The sequence below is a fragment of the Strix aluco genome, chromosome 5 (assembly GCF_031877795.1).
Source record: "Strix aluco isolate bStrAlu1 chromosome 5, bStrAlu1.hap1, whole genome shotgun sequence".
NCBI lineage: Eukaryota > Metazoa > Chordata > Aves > Strigiformes > Strigidae > Strix > Strix aluco.
The window spans coordinates 11,494,021-11,508,288 of record NC_133935.1 but is presented as its reverse complement, the minus strand read 5'-3'; the positions used below and the strand labels follow the sequence as shown (position 1 = coordinate 11,508,288).

Below are 14,268 nucleotides of genomic sequence, written 5' to 3'. Positions count from 1 at the left end.
AGAAGCTCATTCATATTTGTCACAATAACATCACTTTTATTCAACATATGTATTATCATGCTGTCAACTCTTCTTGAAGTAACATAGAAAGAAAGCATGCACAGGCTATAGAAAACCAAACAACCTCCCCAACCAGGATCTGCTTTCAGCTAACAATGAGTAGGATATCATTTATTCCAATTTATGCCCAAACCCACAAAACCTCACCTTTTCTTTGTTGGTTCCGTTGCATTCTTTCCGAGGATCTCCCTATTACAAAATTAAACCAACTACATTAAATAACACTGAGTTGACAGTAAGGAATTAAGTCTAATTTCAGACTGTTAATTAAGGGACACGTTGTGAAAGCACAGATAACCCAGTTATAAAACTGCCAAGGCCTTGCCACTGGCCTTGCCAAGATGAGCACAAGCTGACACACATGCCCCTCACTGCTCATCCTCGTGCAGTAGAGCTCAAAAATTACTGGTTGTGCTGACAGCTGTGGCAGCAGGACTCTTTTCGCTAACAGGATTTTCAGGGGTTATTATTAGATTACTTAATGAAACTGATATTGATATGAAAAACACTGGTAAGAAACCAGGATGAAGTGAACTGAAACTAGGCTGACTTGATTGTTTTGCCTAACATATGTATTCTGATATGGTCTGTCATGCATTTACCATGTGAACATAGAAGCTAAGGAGAATTAATGTAAAGGTAGTAGTGCTGATGCTAAATAATAATCATAATAATATCTGAAGGGCACCCTTCTACACATACCAACAGAAAGACAACCACCATCCATCAAACTACTCTCTCCCACTGAAGAATAAAGCACCTGGACTATGACTAGCTCAATTCAGGCATATCAACAAGAAAGTTTTGCTATGCAATACAAAATATACGCTCATTAGCAGAGATTTATAGCATACTTGCCTTTGTCTTCCTGCAGTTATCTTGATCCCATGCAACAGCTCTTTTTGTAACAGTGCTAACTGATTTCAAAGTACATGAAAAAAAGTTATCTACAAGGGAGAGAAGCAGGTGGCCCTGTAGATAATGAACATGGGCATGGACACGAGTCTTACTCATAAGCTTGATATCAACTTTCCAAATCAGCATTATGGAAGAAAATAATGTGTTTTTCCCTTTGTAAAATGGGAATCACAGCATGAGTGATGACAAAGCTAAAACCCCTACCATTTGCTATATGAACTGCTAGGAAAAGATTAGTATAAATTTGAAAGCTTTTCAGAGCAGAGACCATGTCTGTGTTTAAGATGTTTAAACTAACAGACTTTAAGTTCTACTAATACTTTCCTTGTTTAAGTAGCACAACAAAGATCCAGAATTTCTCTTGTGATGACATTGTCCATGGTTACCTAAACTGCAAGTTGTAACATGCCAAAAATCAGATCAATCCGCTCACTTGTGGATTTCAGATTATTCTGAATTAAACTACTACAACCCTTAGAACACAGACTTGTTCTTCCCTTTAGCATATTTTTTGGCCAAAGCAGATCACGTGAGCACAGAGTTGCTTATTAAGAACTAGATCAATGGTTACAATACAAAATCCAAGGTATCTGTAGCAGCCTGTGTTTGAAGCCTTAGATGAGTAATTCTGCAGAACAGTACAGCACAATCTGTAACACCAAATGCAGCAATACATGTCTTTCCCTCCTTAGAAGGCTGACTCATACCTTTATAACACAAATAATTTATTTTCCTCTCAGTTTCAGTGTTTGGGAGACTACAAATCTAACTTTAAAAAGGAGCCTTTAAGAAACATATGCTTAAGATTTTAAGCCCATTATAAAAGAAATACTAGGGGTGGAAAGTAGGAAAAAGGCGATGAAGAGAGGTTATACATTTGAGATACAGTTTTATTATTATTTAAAAACTGAGTTATAGATATCAATACAGAATGATATACACAAAGCAGTTTTCTGCACGGCATTTTACAGAGTCAAGACAGAACAGCTTTAATTACTTTAAATTAATATGTTTTGTATCTTAAACAGTTTTCTGATTAGACAGGACTTCAGAGCTAAATGTAGAACTGAAACAAGGTTTTGAGAATAATCAAATGAAGAAGTGAGAAAACGCACTTTAAATTTTCATGCTGAGTAACATGGGAGAAAAACAAAGAGAGCTAGTACTGCATTAGTTTGCTGCTGTCAGTTAAGGGGAAAACATAAGACTATTACCTCATTATTTTCTGTTCTTCTTCCATCTGTTCTCTGACCTGTTGCAATTCTTTGATCAGTTCAATATCCGTGCCGTTCACCCAGGTATATACCACGTCTATCGGCATGGGTAAACAAAGCCTACATAATTCAAATGAAAGCTGCGTGAGCTGTTTGATATCACAAGTGTTTGTGGCATCCTATGATAGCAATTTCTGTCTAACAACAGAAATACTTGGTGTCTGGGCTGCAAACAAGACAAAGCAAAAAGCTTCTCTTCAGATATATATATCATCTCTTAATTATACACAAGCCCTTGACAAAACAGCACAGACATAAAACCAAAAAGGACATAAAGGAGATGTAACAGTTCAGTAACTAAAGGAAATCTGAAGTTTATGCTCTAAGTTTCACTGACATTAATGTATAACCCAACTCCTTCCAACCCATAAAATATTTTACAAATCAGTACCAGCATCCAGGCACATCCTTAATTCACCAACTACATTAGATAGGACAACATGAAGTATATAAAGACTTAAATCATACTTGCTGTTATTTAACTGCAAGGAGACAGTAAGATCTCAGCAGGACCAGGTCTCTATCCTAGGAATGCCTCTTAGACATTAGTAACAGGGCATTTCATAAACCAGCAACCTAAGTCAGGTACATGAATTCAGGCTCTAGACACAGCAAATTCATTCTTGACACAATTTAATATCCTGGAGCTGTTTCTCAACAGTTACAGATTTCCTAGCATACCTAAGGCAGAAGAAAAGAAAGGGGGTTGGGTGCCTTTTTTTCTATTTGTTTATGATAATCTTCTCTCGGAGGCCACAGCTTTGTTTCAGCTGCTGCCATAGGTGAACCTCTCAGTCCGCAGGAGGATGCCCCAACTATTATTTTCAGAAATTCCGGTGTCAAGCTATTCAATACCTCCCTAAACTGTGAGCACTTCTCTAATGCTAACATCCACGGGGTCACACAATGAGGTTTCCAAGGAAAGGTGTGTTCCCTCCCCACCTACTGCATCCTTCAAACAGCATTCACAAAGAGACAGACCTTATAGGCAAGTATTTCCTCCACCTTCCCTTGCACAGTATGCCATGCAGACAACTTCCACCCAGCTTCATTTTCTACTGGCTGAGATTCAATAACTGAAGCACAAAATTTGGTAAAAGGGCAGCCAGTAGCTGGTCACAGCACAATAGACAGGAACATTTCGTACTCAATTCATCACTGTTCCTGAGCTATGACACTTAAAAGGATAATAGTGGGTCATTCTGAGACAGTTTGAACGTCTACGAAGCAGTGCTGCCTCCCCCAGCAGCACCACCCAGAAAGTCTCTCTCACCTCTGACATGTAACACTCACTCTGCAGGAAGCTAGCTTCTCAACTGGCAAAAAAGGTCAATTTACTGAATACAACTACCCTTCTAATCACTTATTTCACCTCTTTCTCTGGAGGTGACACTACCTTCTAGTTCATTAATAGGTGCAACTCAAGGCATATTTTGAACTCAAACGTCCTCCATCGGAGTAGAAATTCAATGGCAGGAGCTCTTCCAGCTTTTCTACATTTGCTGTGATCAGTTAAATTATTGGATTGACCATCCCTTGAATGCTTACAGCTAGGATAAGAGTGCTTTAGGTGTAAGCAACCGACTCAAGTCAGCTGATTTCAAAAATGCCCAACCCTCAGTCTTCTGGGCAAAGTGCAGAGTTTATTTGGCCAGGCTTCACTGAAGAATATAAAACATCCCCCCGCAAAAAAAAGCCTCAACTCCAGTTCTTCCTAGGGTATGAGGCAATTTTGACTTCTGTGAAGCCTCTCCATAATTTATCATTTGCTAAAAGTGTGTTTCTATGCAATAGCACATAGAACTATGTAATTTGCTACACTTGATTTTTAGCATAGAAATGATGCCACATACAGGCAAATACTAATAAAGTCCACAGAGAAAAGGCATTTTTGGTCAGATGCAGGTACGTCAACTCTGAATTAACCCTGGCGTGGTAAGCTCATTCTTCATTACCAATGGCAATACAGACTAGTAAAAAAAGTCTATTAAAGCAAGTGAACTGTTTGCAGATCCCCTAGTTTAATTGCTTAAAATTTATCCAAATCCAATTTTTCTTAATGCATTTTTACAGCATATATTGTTTGAGAAAACAGAGGTTATCAAACGTAATAAAAACCAGGTATCATACACAAATTAATTTGCTGCTCCCAATTAGGCTCAGGAACATTGTTAAGATTTTACCTTCTTGGTCTTTGCCAAAGCTTTCTGGTTGGTTTTATGGCCTCTTAAAAAGTACTGAGAGTTTATATTTTGAAAAGCAGGTAGTAGCATTTTGCTTTAAAATTAAAAAGGAACAGGAGAGCCACTTCCACATTATCCTTCTCAAACGCTGTTTTTAATATGCAGAGTCTTTTGCAAGTTGTTCAAGGTCAGAAAAGATCAAAAACATTCTCCCTCAAATTCTAAAGCTGTGTTTCTCCTTCACGTGCATTTATACGTTTGGTCTTCATCACCAATACCAGTCTAGGAAACAGATTAAGCCCAAGATGAGCTGCCTAAATGGAAATTATGTAATACCTTTCTACAGAAAATCATCAGTTTTCCCATTTGCTACTGATTTTAACGTCAGCAAACATGGACTTTAGAAACTTCCTTGGAGACTCCCAGACAATAAGTTGAAGCCTGTTTTGGATGCTCCTTTACATTTATTTTCCTCTTTCAAAACTGTACCCATTTTTCACTTGCAAACCTTAAAATATCAGTAGGATCCTGCCTGAAGACAAAGCCAGAGCCACCAGCTCTCCCAGATAAGACAGGAGCCCTGCACCTGCTGCCTTTTCTATGCACCTGCCTGGAAGCATTTTCTGTACCTTTGACGTTTGTTTACATAGGAGAGCCATGCTCCCAGCCAGCACTGCAGCTAGAAGACAAAGCCTCATTGTCTCAGCGTCCACAGTTGCTGGAGGAGCACAGCAGCCTCTGGATCTCCCCCAAGCTACCATAGGGTGATCTCCAACCTTGCTGAGCCTCTTTACGAATGAGTGTAAGTCTATTGCTCCCTTAAGCTCCCCACTGTAAACCTCCCAGCCCTCCTGCCTGTTACGTCGCTGGAATTACCCACCAATGGCAACTCCGCTGTGCCATCGCTATTCCTGCCCCCAGTACCTCTTAGCTCCCTAACCTGTACATCTCTCCAGCCTCACTCTGTTCAACAATTAATGACTCCCCAATGGCTCTCATTTGCTGTACCAAACTGAAATCAGTCTGGACATTTTAAAAGCTGAGGATTGTTCCTTCACATTTTCACACGTATTTTGGAGTTTTAAATACGATTTAGCCATGTCCTGGAAAAGCAAAATTACACATCATCTTTTGACAAAACACAGAATTTGCTGGTGGAGAGTAATAAAATACAGTTCTTGTCCAAGGCACTTGCATACAACTCCATTATTGAGTTTCCTTCTCTCCCTTTTATTTTCATATCAAAACTAAGTAAGTCTTCAGAAATGGTTTGGATGAGGTGACTTGGTAAAAAGCCCTGGAATTTCTACTCCACTGTCTCAAGCTGTGTAAGAGCCTCAGCAACACAAGTAGGAAGTTTAGCAGCTGATGTGACTCCCTGGAAAGTACAACAGCTGGGATGCCAAAGGACATGTGACAGGAGGGAAAAGCAAACCAAGGCAATTTCTAAAGTTCAAGGCAAAACAGTAAGTCTTCCTTGGTCTGTCAGAGAACAGCATTCAATAGGTGTAACTAATGATGCTAACAACTTCGGTGGTTTTGTGTTACTCAGGAAGAAGAGCCTTTTGAGTTCATAATCATAAGGAGCTTGCCCACATGCACAAATCTGTCTACATTTTACACTGAGATTTTCTTTATAAAAGTTTGTAACACAACTGTTTGACAAGAACAGAGATGTTTTCCTGCAAAACTCCTAGAAGATAACACTAATTCAGTCAAAGGTCCATTAACATTTCCTAAAGGCCATGCAGCTTTTACTTTCCACTAAGCACTGGATCTGCTTAATTTCCAAACCAATAAGCTTCTTGTTCTCCAATTCTGAATATTGTTCTTTAACACTAGAATAAAAACTGATTAAAAATCAATGGATAATCTAGGATCAAAACTGGAAGTTCACAATCCTCAATTTATGTAAAAACCATGTCACACCCTACATGTTGCATTGATACCAACCTTAAAAACCCCATCAAACCATCACTGATACAGTGCATACTGCAAGATGGGGTCCACTACTGCATTCATGAAGTTTGATAATAAAAATAAACTGAACACCTGACAAGGGACTTCTAAAAGTTATTGGATGCCTAAAAGTATGTCTATACAAAGACTTTTGGTTGGTATGAACTTTTATGGGAATTTGTGTGCAGATACCAACTATCACAGCAAACTTCCCTGTCATGCCTGACATAAGAGTATTAAAGACTTATGGATGAACTAGAATAATTTAAGCACCCATCATGAAAACTTTAAGTTTTTGCTCAGGCAGCCAATAACACTCCCCCCCCAGGCACTACATGCTTTGCTCACAATTCATGGAAATCAACACTAGCTAAAGAGTGCTTTACACCACCAAAATGAAGTAAGAATGATACCAAAAAAGCCGGTTGAAGAAAACTCTCTAAGACTCAAAGTTAGAGTATTAGAAAGCAGGCATTCTTTATTGCAGCGCTGGGTGCACGGGGGATTCCTCCACCTAACATGCACACCCAAGCCCACGACTTAAATGCAGGTATCTTATACATATTCATGAGGTTTCACAACACAAACATACATATTTATAACAAAAGTGTGATTAGTTCAAAAGAGTTGCATCAACGTCAACAGATTCTTCCGCCTTATCTGAAATGTGATGCGCGTCCTTGGGTCGGGAGTCATCCTTTTGGGTCATAAAATGCCCATTTACCTTCTGTCACCATGGTGCTACATCCTCTGTCCTTGGGGCCTCTATCTTTGTTTATGTGTACTTGCTTCTTTGTTCTCACAGTTCAAAAACGCCTTGTTTCCACAGCTCAAAATGCCTTAGCTTAACCAGACAACTCTTAGGTCTACTATGGCTAACCATTCTTTAGTTATGTGCTTAATTTCTTAACATTTCTATATCAAGAAAACACACTGCAGAAATGGGAACTGACCACATCTACATCACAACAGTAAGATTTGCAATTCTGTTTTGGACAACTCGACCATTTATAAAAGCACTGTACTTAATTATCACAACGTCAGGCATTTTAGTACTGACAGGAACAAACTACCATGCTTTCACTTCAGTACTGCAGAAACATGTAAACATTAAGCTAATCATCCATATGAGCTGCTGTCATCTGTCATCCTTCAGAAAATGGGGGAGGGGGGTAAGAGATGAGACTATAAAAGTACATAGGATTCACTGACACCATGCAATGTACTTTTACAGAGTCATCTAAGCACCAGCTAAAGCGTGACAAACTGATCTGATCACTTCTACTGTCCCGTGATTCAACAAACCTCAAGAGAGATTAAGCATCTGCTTTCAGGGTTGTTTTTTCCAGTCATGTGTATCAACACTTACAAGTCAGATGATATCTACTTAGTAGCTTCTTCCACCTACCAATTCACAGTCCACTGACTTCCTGAGCAACAGACCCCACAACTATTCAGACACAAAACAATGAAACCACAAGAAGTCAAGTAGCAGTTAACACAACTGAAACAAATGACCCATATGACTTGGTTTCCAACTTGCTGCGAGTTGCTTTTCTCATGCACTCATCTTTAAAAAAACTTCTTCTTACTAGCTTTGTGACTCTCTACTAAATAATGTCCTTCATGTCACAGAAAATGTAAGGTAGATGCAAAATAACTTTTCAAAACACTGAAAGTTGGAATTCTAAGCACACAGGAACAATACTTAAAGATAAGAAAATATATGGAAAACATGTCACGTCCTCCTTTTATTGTTAACATTACCACCATTTTAATGTTTCATTAGAGACTGGATGAATTAAATGCATTTAAAATGTAAATTCTGTTATATGACTAGTCCTTCCAAATGCCAAACATCTTCCAAACTGGGATATTAAGCACTAACTCACAATTTTAAAACCACCAAGTTTAAAATCTGCTGTAGATTTAGAGCCCATACAATAAGATCCTGCTCAACAGTATGTTACATCATCTAACATACTTGATTTAAATATTTGAAAAGTCATTGAACAGTAAAGCGTGCAATACTGTCAACTTCAAGTAAAGCTCACCGATTCTGAAATGATTTGCCAGCAACGTTGTCTCTGTATGAATCAAACATAACATGATATTGGTCTCTGCTCCACTCCAAAACAACCTGCAAATAAAAAAAAAAAAAAACACAAAACACTTGATATCATCACCTTCTAAAATTAGACGCTTAAATTTCTCCTTTTGAAATGTTTAATCACAATCAATTTCATTCAAATGGACCTATGCGTTAATGCACAATTTACCAGATCTTAATCCAAACTAAGTTATTACAATGAGCCAGAACTTAAGACCACACTTGATTTAAATAAACTTTGTTTTTTCTCTGCAAGAAAGAATTTCATGTTTTACGGACACAGTTTCTATTCTACTATTCATTTAGGTTACCTCCCCTTGTCTCTTAGCCTTAGAAAAATTCAGGAATGTTTTCCCAAAACCAAATATACTACAAAACAAGCGGGAAACCCCTACCCCCCCCCCCCCCCCCTTGCATAATTTTGCTTGTCTTCCTTTCTATTCTCATACAGGACATATTGAAGTATACACACCTCCAAAACCTGAGTTTTGCAACGAACAGCCAGGCCAGGGCATATCAAATTATGCAAATTGACCTGGCAACAAACTTAAAACACAATAGCTCTTTCCCAATACAGGTGACATCTTACACTGCAGCCAGACTAACCCAACAGCAAAGTATTTCTTCAGGCTGCAGCCTCTCTTCCATCCCCCCACATTTCTGCACCTCCCTTTAGCTTGACACGAGTTCATCCAACCCTACAGTGAGCCAACTCACAGAACTAAACCAACAGAAAGATGAACCTTCAAAAGCTAGAGCACTTTATCTTCCTCTACTTGTTTGTCGAAACAGATGAGGAATGGTGGGAACACACAGTTGAAGGTTGTCTTCCCCACCTTCATCCAGACATCAAGGTTTTTAGCTAAAACATCAAGCTGCACCCACTTAAATGCCCTTTGCCAGCTGTCCCCATTCCCAGGCATTTTCATGCATATTAGCTATATGGGAAACCAATTACAAGCCAATTCTTACTCCCCCTTTACATTCCATTTCCATTCTTAAGTACATATATACACACACAAAACAATGGCACATAGTTATGTTTCCATTACTAATGAAGTATCCAACATCATGGTTCTAAGCAGAAAAAAAAAATAAAATCAGACTTTTCAACACTAAAAATGCTTATATGCTTTGATATAGCAAAAAAGCAAAAGCAACTTGAGATAAAAATATAAAACATTTAGGTTCTACTCCAGGATAAACTTGCTATGATATCTTTCACAGTGAAAGTCCAACCTTAAAACCTACAGTGGCACTTTGTGCTGCTTTATAGATGAAGGTGTAGTGGCTTATTTTCACTGTGTAAGTACATATTTATATGTACTGGAGAAAAAAACCAAAAATACCAAGAAAGGATAGTACTTACTTTACACCACTCTTCCTAGACCTAAATTTTACTATTGTTTATTTCTTGTATTACCATTACTCTAAGATAGCATTCACAGAATCATCTAGGTTGGAAAGGACCTTGAAGATCATCTAGTCCAACCATTAACCTAGCACTGAGATTTCCCATTCAAAACCATAACATAAAGACTACCTTCCTCCCTTCTAAGGCGGCACCACATCTCTCTACCCTCATGGCCACTAAAGCAAAGTAAAGTCCTTCTAGAGAGCAGGGAAGACCCATCATGTGGCTGGGTGACAAGCACACACACACACACAATTCCTGTCAAAGCTGCAAACAGTCTCTTTGTAACCAAGATCACATCTGCACAAGTTCATTCCCCTTACACAAAGGACATGTGATTTCCCAGGTGAGCATAAAATCTCCTCCCTTAAATACCAAAGTCGGGTATTGTCTTGAAAACACACTATTACACTTTTTCCATGCGCAAGTCATTTCATGCTTGTGCCAAATACATTAGTTTAATCCAGCACGCACTGAAAGATATCCACACGGAAACATTTGCTACTACTGATAACAATGAACTGACACACACTGATCTGCTGCTAGAATAAATATGGAAGTATTTGAGTAGAACTTAATTTATTATATGAATAATACTGCTCTCCGGAAAAAAAAAAAGTTAACCATTCAAGCCTTTGGTTTTTTGCCTTTGTGCAACTATAACCAAAAAGACCCAGGTCTTCTAAAGAGATCTAAAAAGATCATTTTAGAAAGACAGAGAGGAAAAAAGTTAAGCTCTTCCCACCCAATACATTTTTTTCCTGTAACTGTTTCCTCCTGTCACATTATTAGTGTTGAAATAATGCCTGGAGGCCGCTTTGCATCAACAATACATACTGGTATTATAAAACCACTAAGGGAACAATGTTAGAAAAAGGGGGAGAGACACCCTCTATTAGGAGATACTGTATCAGACAGGTGGTAACAGTGGCTGTGGCATGTTCCTGCTACGAAACATTTTACAAAGCTGAGCGAACAACAGAAGGACAGCCAAGAAGGGTTTACAACCAAATTGACCTAAAACTTAAAGTTCATCTTGCAACTAAGTTACAGCATTGGCTTAGACCTTCCTGGCCTTTATGATTTTGCAGAAGCGTTCCTGAATCATGCTTCACGCACTATTATTTCATAGAGCTCAAGTTTTTTTTTTTCTTGCAATGAAGCTCATTTTCAGCTTGAGGCAGCACATCATTACCAATCTCAACATATTTGTCCTAGCCATCCACTTTTATGCCATCATTAGTATTGATATTAGCATGAATCTAAGCAAGCAGATCAATTTTGCTTACTAGGACAAAAAAGCTGGGTGGAGAAAAAGCAGAACTGCAAACACTGCTCAGACCCCAGGATATGATAAGCGCTGCCTCATGCTGATTTTTATTGCTTGACAGTTCCCCACAAACTGTTAAAAATGGTTGATCTGATAATTACTAGAAAGATCTCTTGGTTTCATTTCAAAACAGTCTTACATATTTTTATTAGCTGCCGCTTTGCGGACTCTGTATGAAAAAGAGAAGTGTTTTCCATTCCCACTACAGTTGTCAGAAGAGGTCTAACAGTGCTTGTTCTCACAAGCCTAGTCTCTCCTAAATCCTTAAACTACTACTGTTTACCAAAACACACTACTTTAAATCATAAAAGCAAAATGTATGCAAATATATCTTAGCAAGCTTATTCACCATCGTTCTAAAAAAAAAAAAATTTTTCAATATATCTGTATGGTCATTTCACAAAGGGTGGGGGTTTTCTTGTTGGTCGGTTTGTTTTTTTAAAAAACATTGCTGGTCAATTTTCTTTTTTTCTTAACATATAATTTTGAAAATTTACTCCTACATGAATCTGCCAGTTCTTTCCTCACTGTCTAAATACTACCCAAGCTTTCCAAATATCTCTAAAAGGGCTGGAAGTAGCAAACTAAGATTTGGTAGGAAAACAATTCTGAGCAGTGATTTTGACTGATTCTCAGCAAAATCAGCCATAACTTGGACAACTACTGAAGCGTTTTAAAAAACCTTCGAAGTTCTAAGAAATCCTAAAGTTCAGTTTAAGTCCCCATTCTGAGGAAAGGCAAACTTATACTCAGTTTCACAGCACCAAGAGGTATACACCAATCCAAGCTGATAATCATGTACAAACAGATGCTGAAGAGTACTACATAATTAATTACTTCGTTGATGGCTTTCAAGTGTTTCAGGAACTTGTGAACCCTGCAAGGCAGCAGGGATGAAGTACTTCATGCAAAGATGATGTACAGATACACAAAATAAAGTTCTGACTGGGCTACACTCAAAAGTTTCAGATAATGCTCTTTATGGCTGTTCAATTTTTTTTTTCTGTATCTGAAGGAGCCCATCAAAATAAAACAGGGAAGAAAAAAAAAAAAAGGAGAAAAAAAAAGAACAATTGAGGAATCTGGAAATTCCAGTCTGTTTGCATTTAACACTGACATCCTTTTACACTGACAAAAATACTTCCTTTAATTCCCTGAATATTTACTATAATCTCAAACATTACACTGAAGCAGGATTGGTTTTTCCCCCTCTAGATTCTTTCATTGATGACTTTGAAAATAGACAGGGTAATATGAAATGAAGCTTTAAAATATACTATACATCTGTATAAAATCATATATAGAAAAAGTAGACGTTCTATTACATCATCTACAAATCGCAGGCAAACTGAGTAATAACCATCGAGCAATGTAATACAGACTCTGCTGAGCTGCGGGCAGCTTGGAGAGAGCCTACGTTTAACTCTTTAAACTCCAGAAGGGAGGAAGATTCCGTCACTCCCGGTCGCCATTTGAAGGTTACATCCAGCACAGGCTTCAGAAGTCAAACAAAACACGAATACAGCGCCAATAAATCACCTGATAAGGGAAGTGGGGAAAAAATTGCACAAGACGAGAGAACACCAGCTCCCGCAGCGGGCAGATTTTTCTCAGCCCTCCTCTCCCAGGGCCCGCCAAGACTGTTAGAAACCACCCAACCACCCTCCGGGGGGGGTGTGGGGGGCACCCAGCGCTTGCGTCACACCTGGCGCCTGCCGGCGAGCGGCGTCACGCCCCCCCGGCGCACCTGACGCGAGAGCGGGGGGGGGGGCGGCCGGAGGAACCGGGGGGGCGGGGGGGGCGGCCCCGCCGCCGCCGCCGCCGCCGCCGCCGCCGCCGCCCGGGGAACGAGCGGCCGGGCTCCCGCAGCTCAGCGCCGACACCGCGGTACGCGGGGGCGCTTCGCGTCGCTTCCCAGCCGCGGTGAGAGCCCCGAACACAAGAAGGGGGCACCGCCGCCGCGCTGAAGGGACTCGCTGCCCGCGGGACGCGACAACCACCCGGCTCCCCAGCGGAAAAACAGCCTCAAGCCCAAAGGCGCCCGCGCCCTCCCGGGCCCTGCAGGCGCGGGACTGCGCCGGGCGCCTCTCCCCGCCGGCATCGCTCGGCTCCGCACGGCGCGGCCGGGGCTGCCCGCAGGAAGCGAGGGGAAGGGGGGCAGCCGCGCCACGGCGGCGCGGCGCCGTACTGACCTCCCCGAACTGCAGGGCGGAGACGATCATGAGGACGAGGCCCCCGAGGCAGAGGCAGGGCCCATACCTGTGCGACAGGCAGGTATAGGTCTGGCGCTGCAGGAGCTTTAGCAGCATGGCCCGCCGGCGGCGGCCGCCGCTCCCGCCGCCTCGCCCGGCGCGGCCCGGCCCGGCCCGGCCCGCCTCACCGCTCTGCCGTGCGCCGGGGCGGGCGGGCGGGCGGGTCCCGCCGCCCTCAGGGCCCGCCCCGCTTCCGGCGGCGCCGCGGCGCCACCTAGCGGCCCCTCGCTGCTCTCAGCCTCCCGCCCGATTTCCCTCACGGCTCCGGCGGCAGCGGGCGGGCACCGGCCCCGGCCTCGACCTCTGCCCGGCCTCGGCCTCTGCCCGGCCCCCGCCGCGCCGCCGTTTCCCTCAGCCTTCCCAAAGGGCTCAGCACCGGGCGGCAATACGGCGTCCGACTGCATGGTTTTTTCCTCCTTTGGCTCCTCGCTCATGGCGTTGAGCGTTCAAGGCGCAAGGCTTCGCAGTATATCCGTGGTACGGGTCTGCCGGAGGAGGCAGACTGTCCCTGCAGTTCTTTAAGAAATCATATGGATGAAGAAATCCGGATCCAGTACCGTGTTTGCAGCAGGTGGGCCACAAGGGTCGTTTAGCTGAGCTGTTGGGGGATATGGTGTAGGGCAGAACTTTGTAGAGTAGGGCTGATGGTTGCACTCGATGATCCCAAGGGTCTTTTCCAACCTGAATGATTCTGTGATTCTGTGAAAATATACCGCAGCCTATGCACCCGCAGGGCTTTGCTGACAGCGCTCCCCCAGGCATCGGAAC

At 41.6% G+C, this 14,268-nt stretch overlaps 1 protein-coding gene across 6 annotated transcripts in view; it reads right to left on the bottom strand.

Annotated features, from left to right (window-relative positions):
* GNPTAB (N-acetylglucosamine-1-phosphate transferase subunits alpha and beta) overlaps positions 1–13,631 on the bottom strand; it is a 45,635-nt gene extending 32,004 nt beyond the window's left edge. For 3 of the 6 annotated variants that reach the window (XM_074825945.1, XM_074825944.1, XM_074825949.1), the window contains exons 1-4: positions 13,441–13,631; positions 8,449–8,534; positions 2,193–2,312; positions 208–249 (exon numbers count right to left, since the gene is read on the bottom strand). In XM_074825945.1, the coding sequence (XP_074682046.1) occupies positions 208–249; positions 2,193–2,312; positions 8,449–8,534; positions 13,441–13,557 (365 nt within the window). In that variant the 5' untranslated portion in view covers positions 13,558–13,631. Of the gene's footprint in view, positions 1–207; positions 250–914; positions 978–2,192; positions 2,313–8,448; positions 8,535–12,630; positions 12,788–13,440 lie in introns of those variants that run through there. The other 3 variants (XM_074825946.1, XM_074825948.1, XM_074825950.1) reach the window with 3 other exon arrangements.
* Between the last annotated feature and the right edge of the window lie 637 nt (positions 13,632–14,268).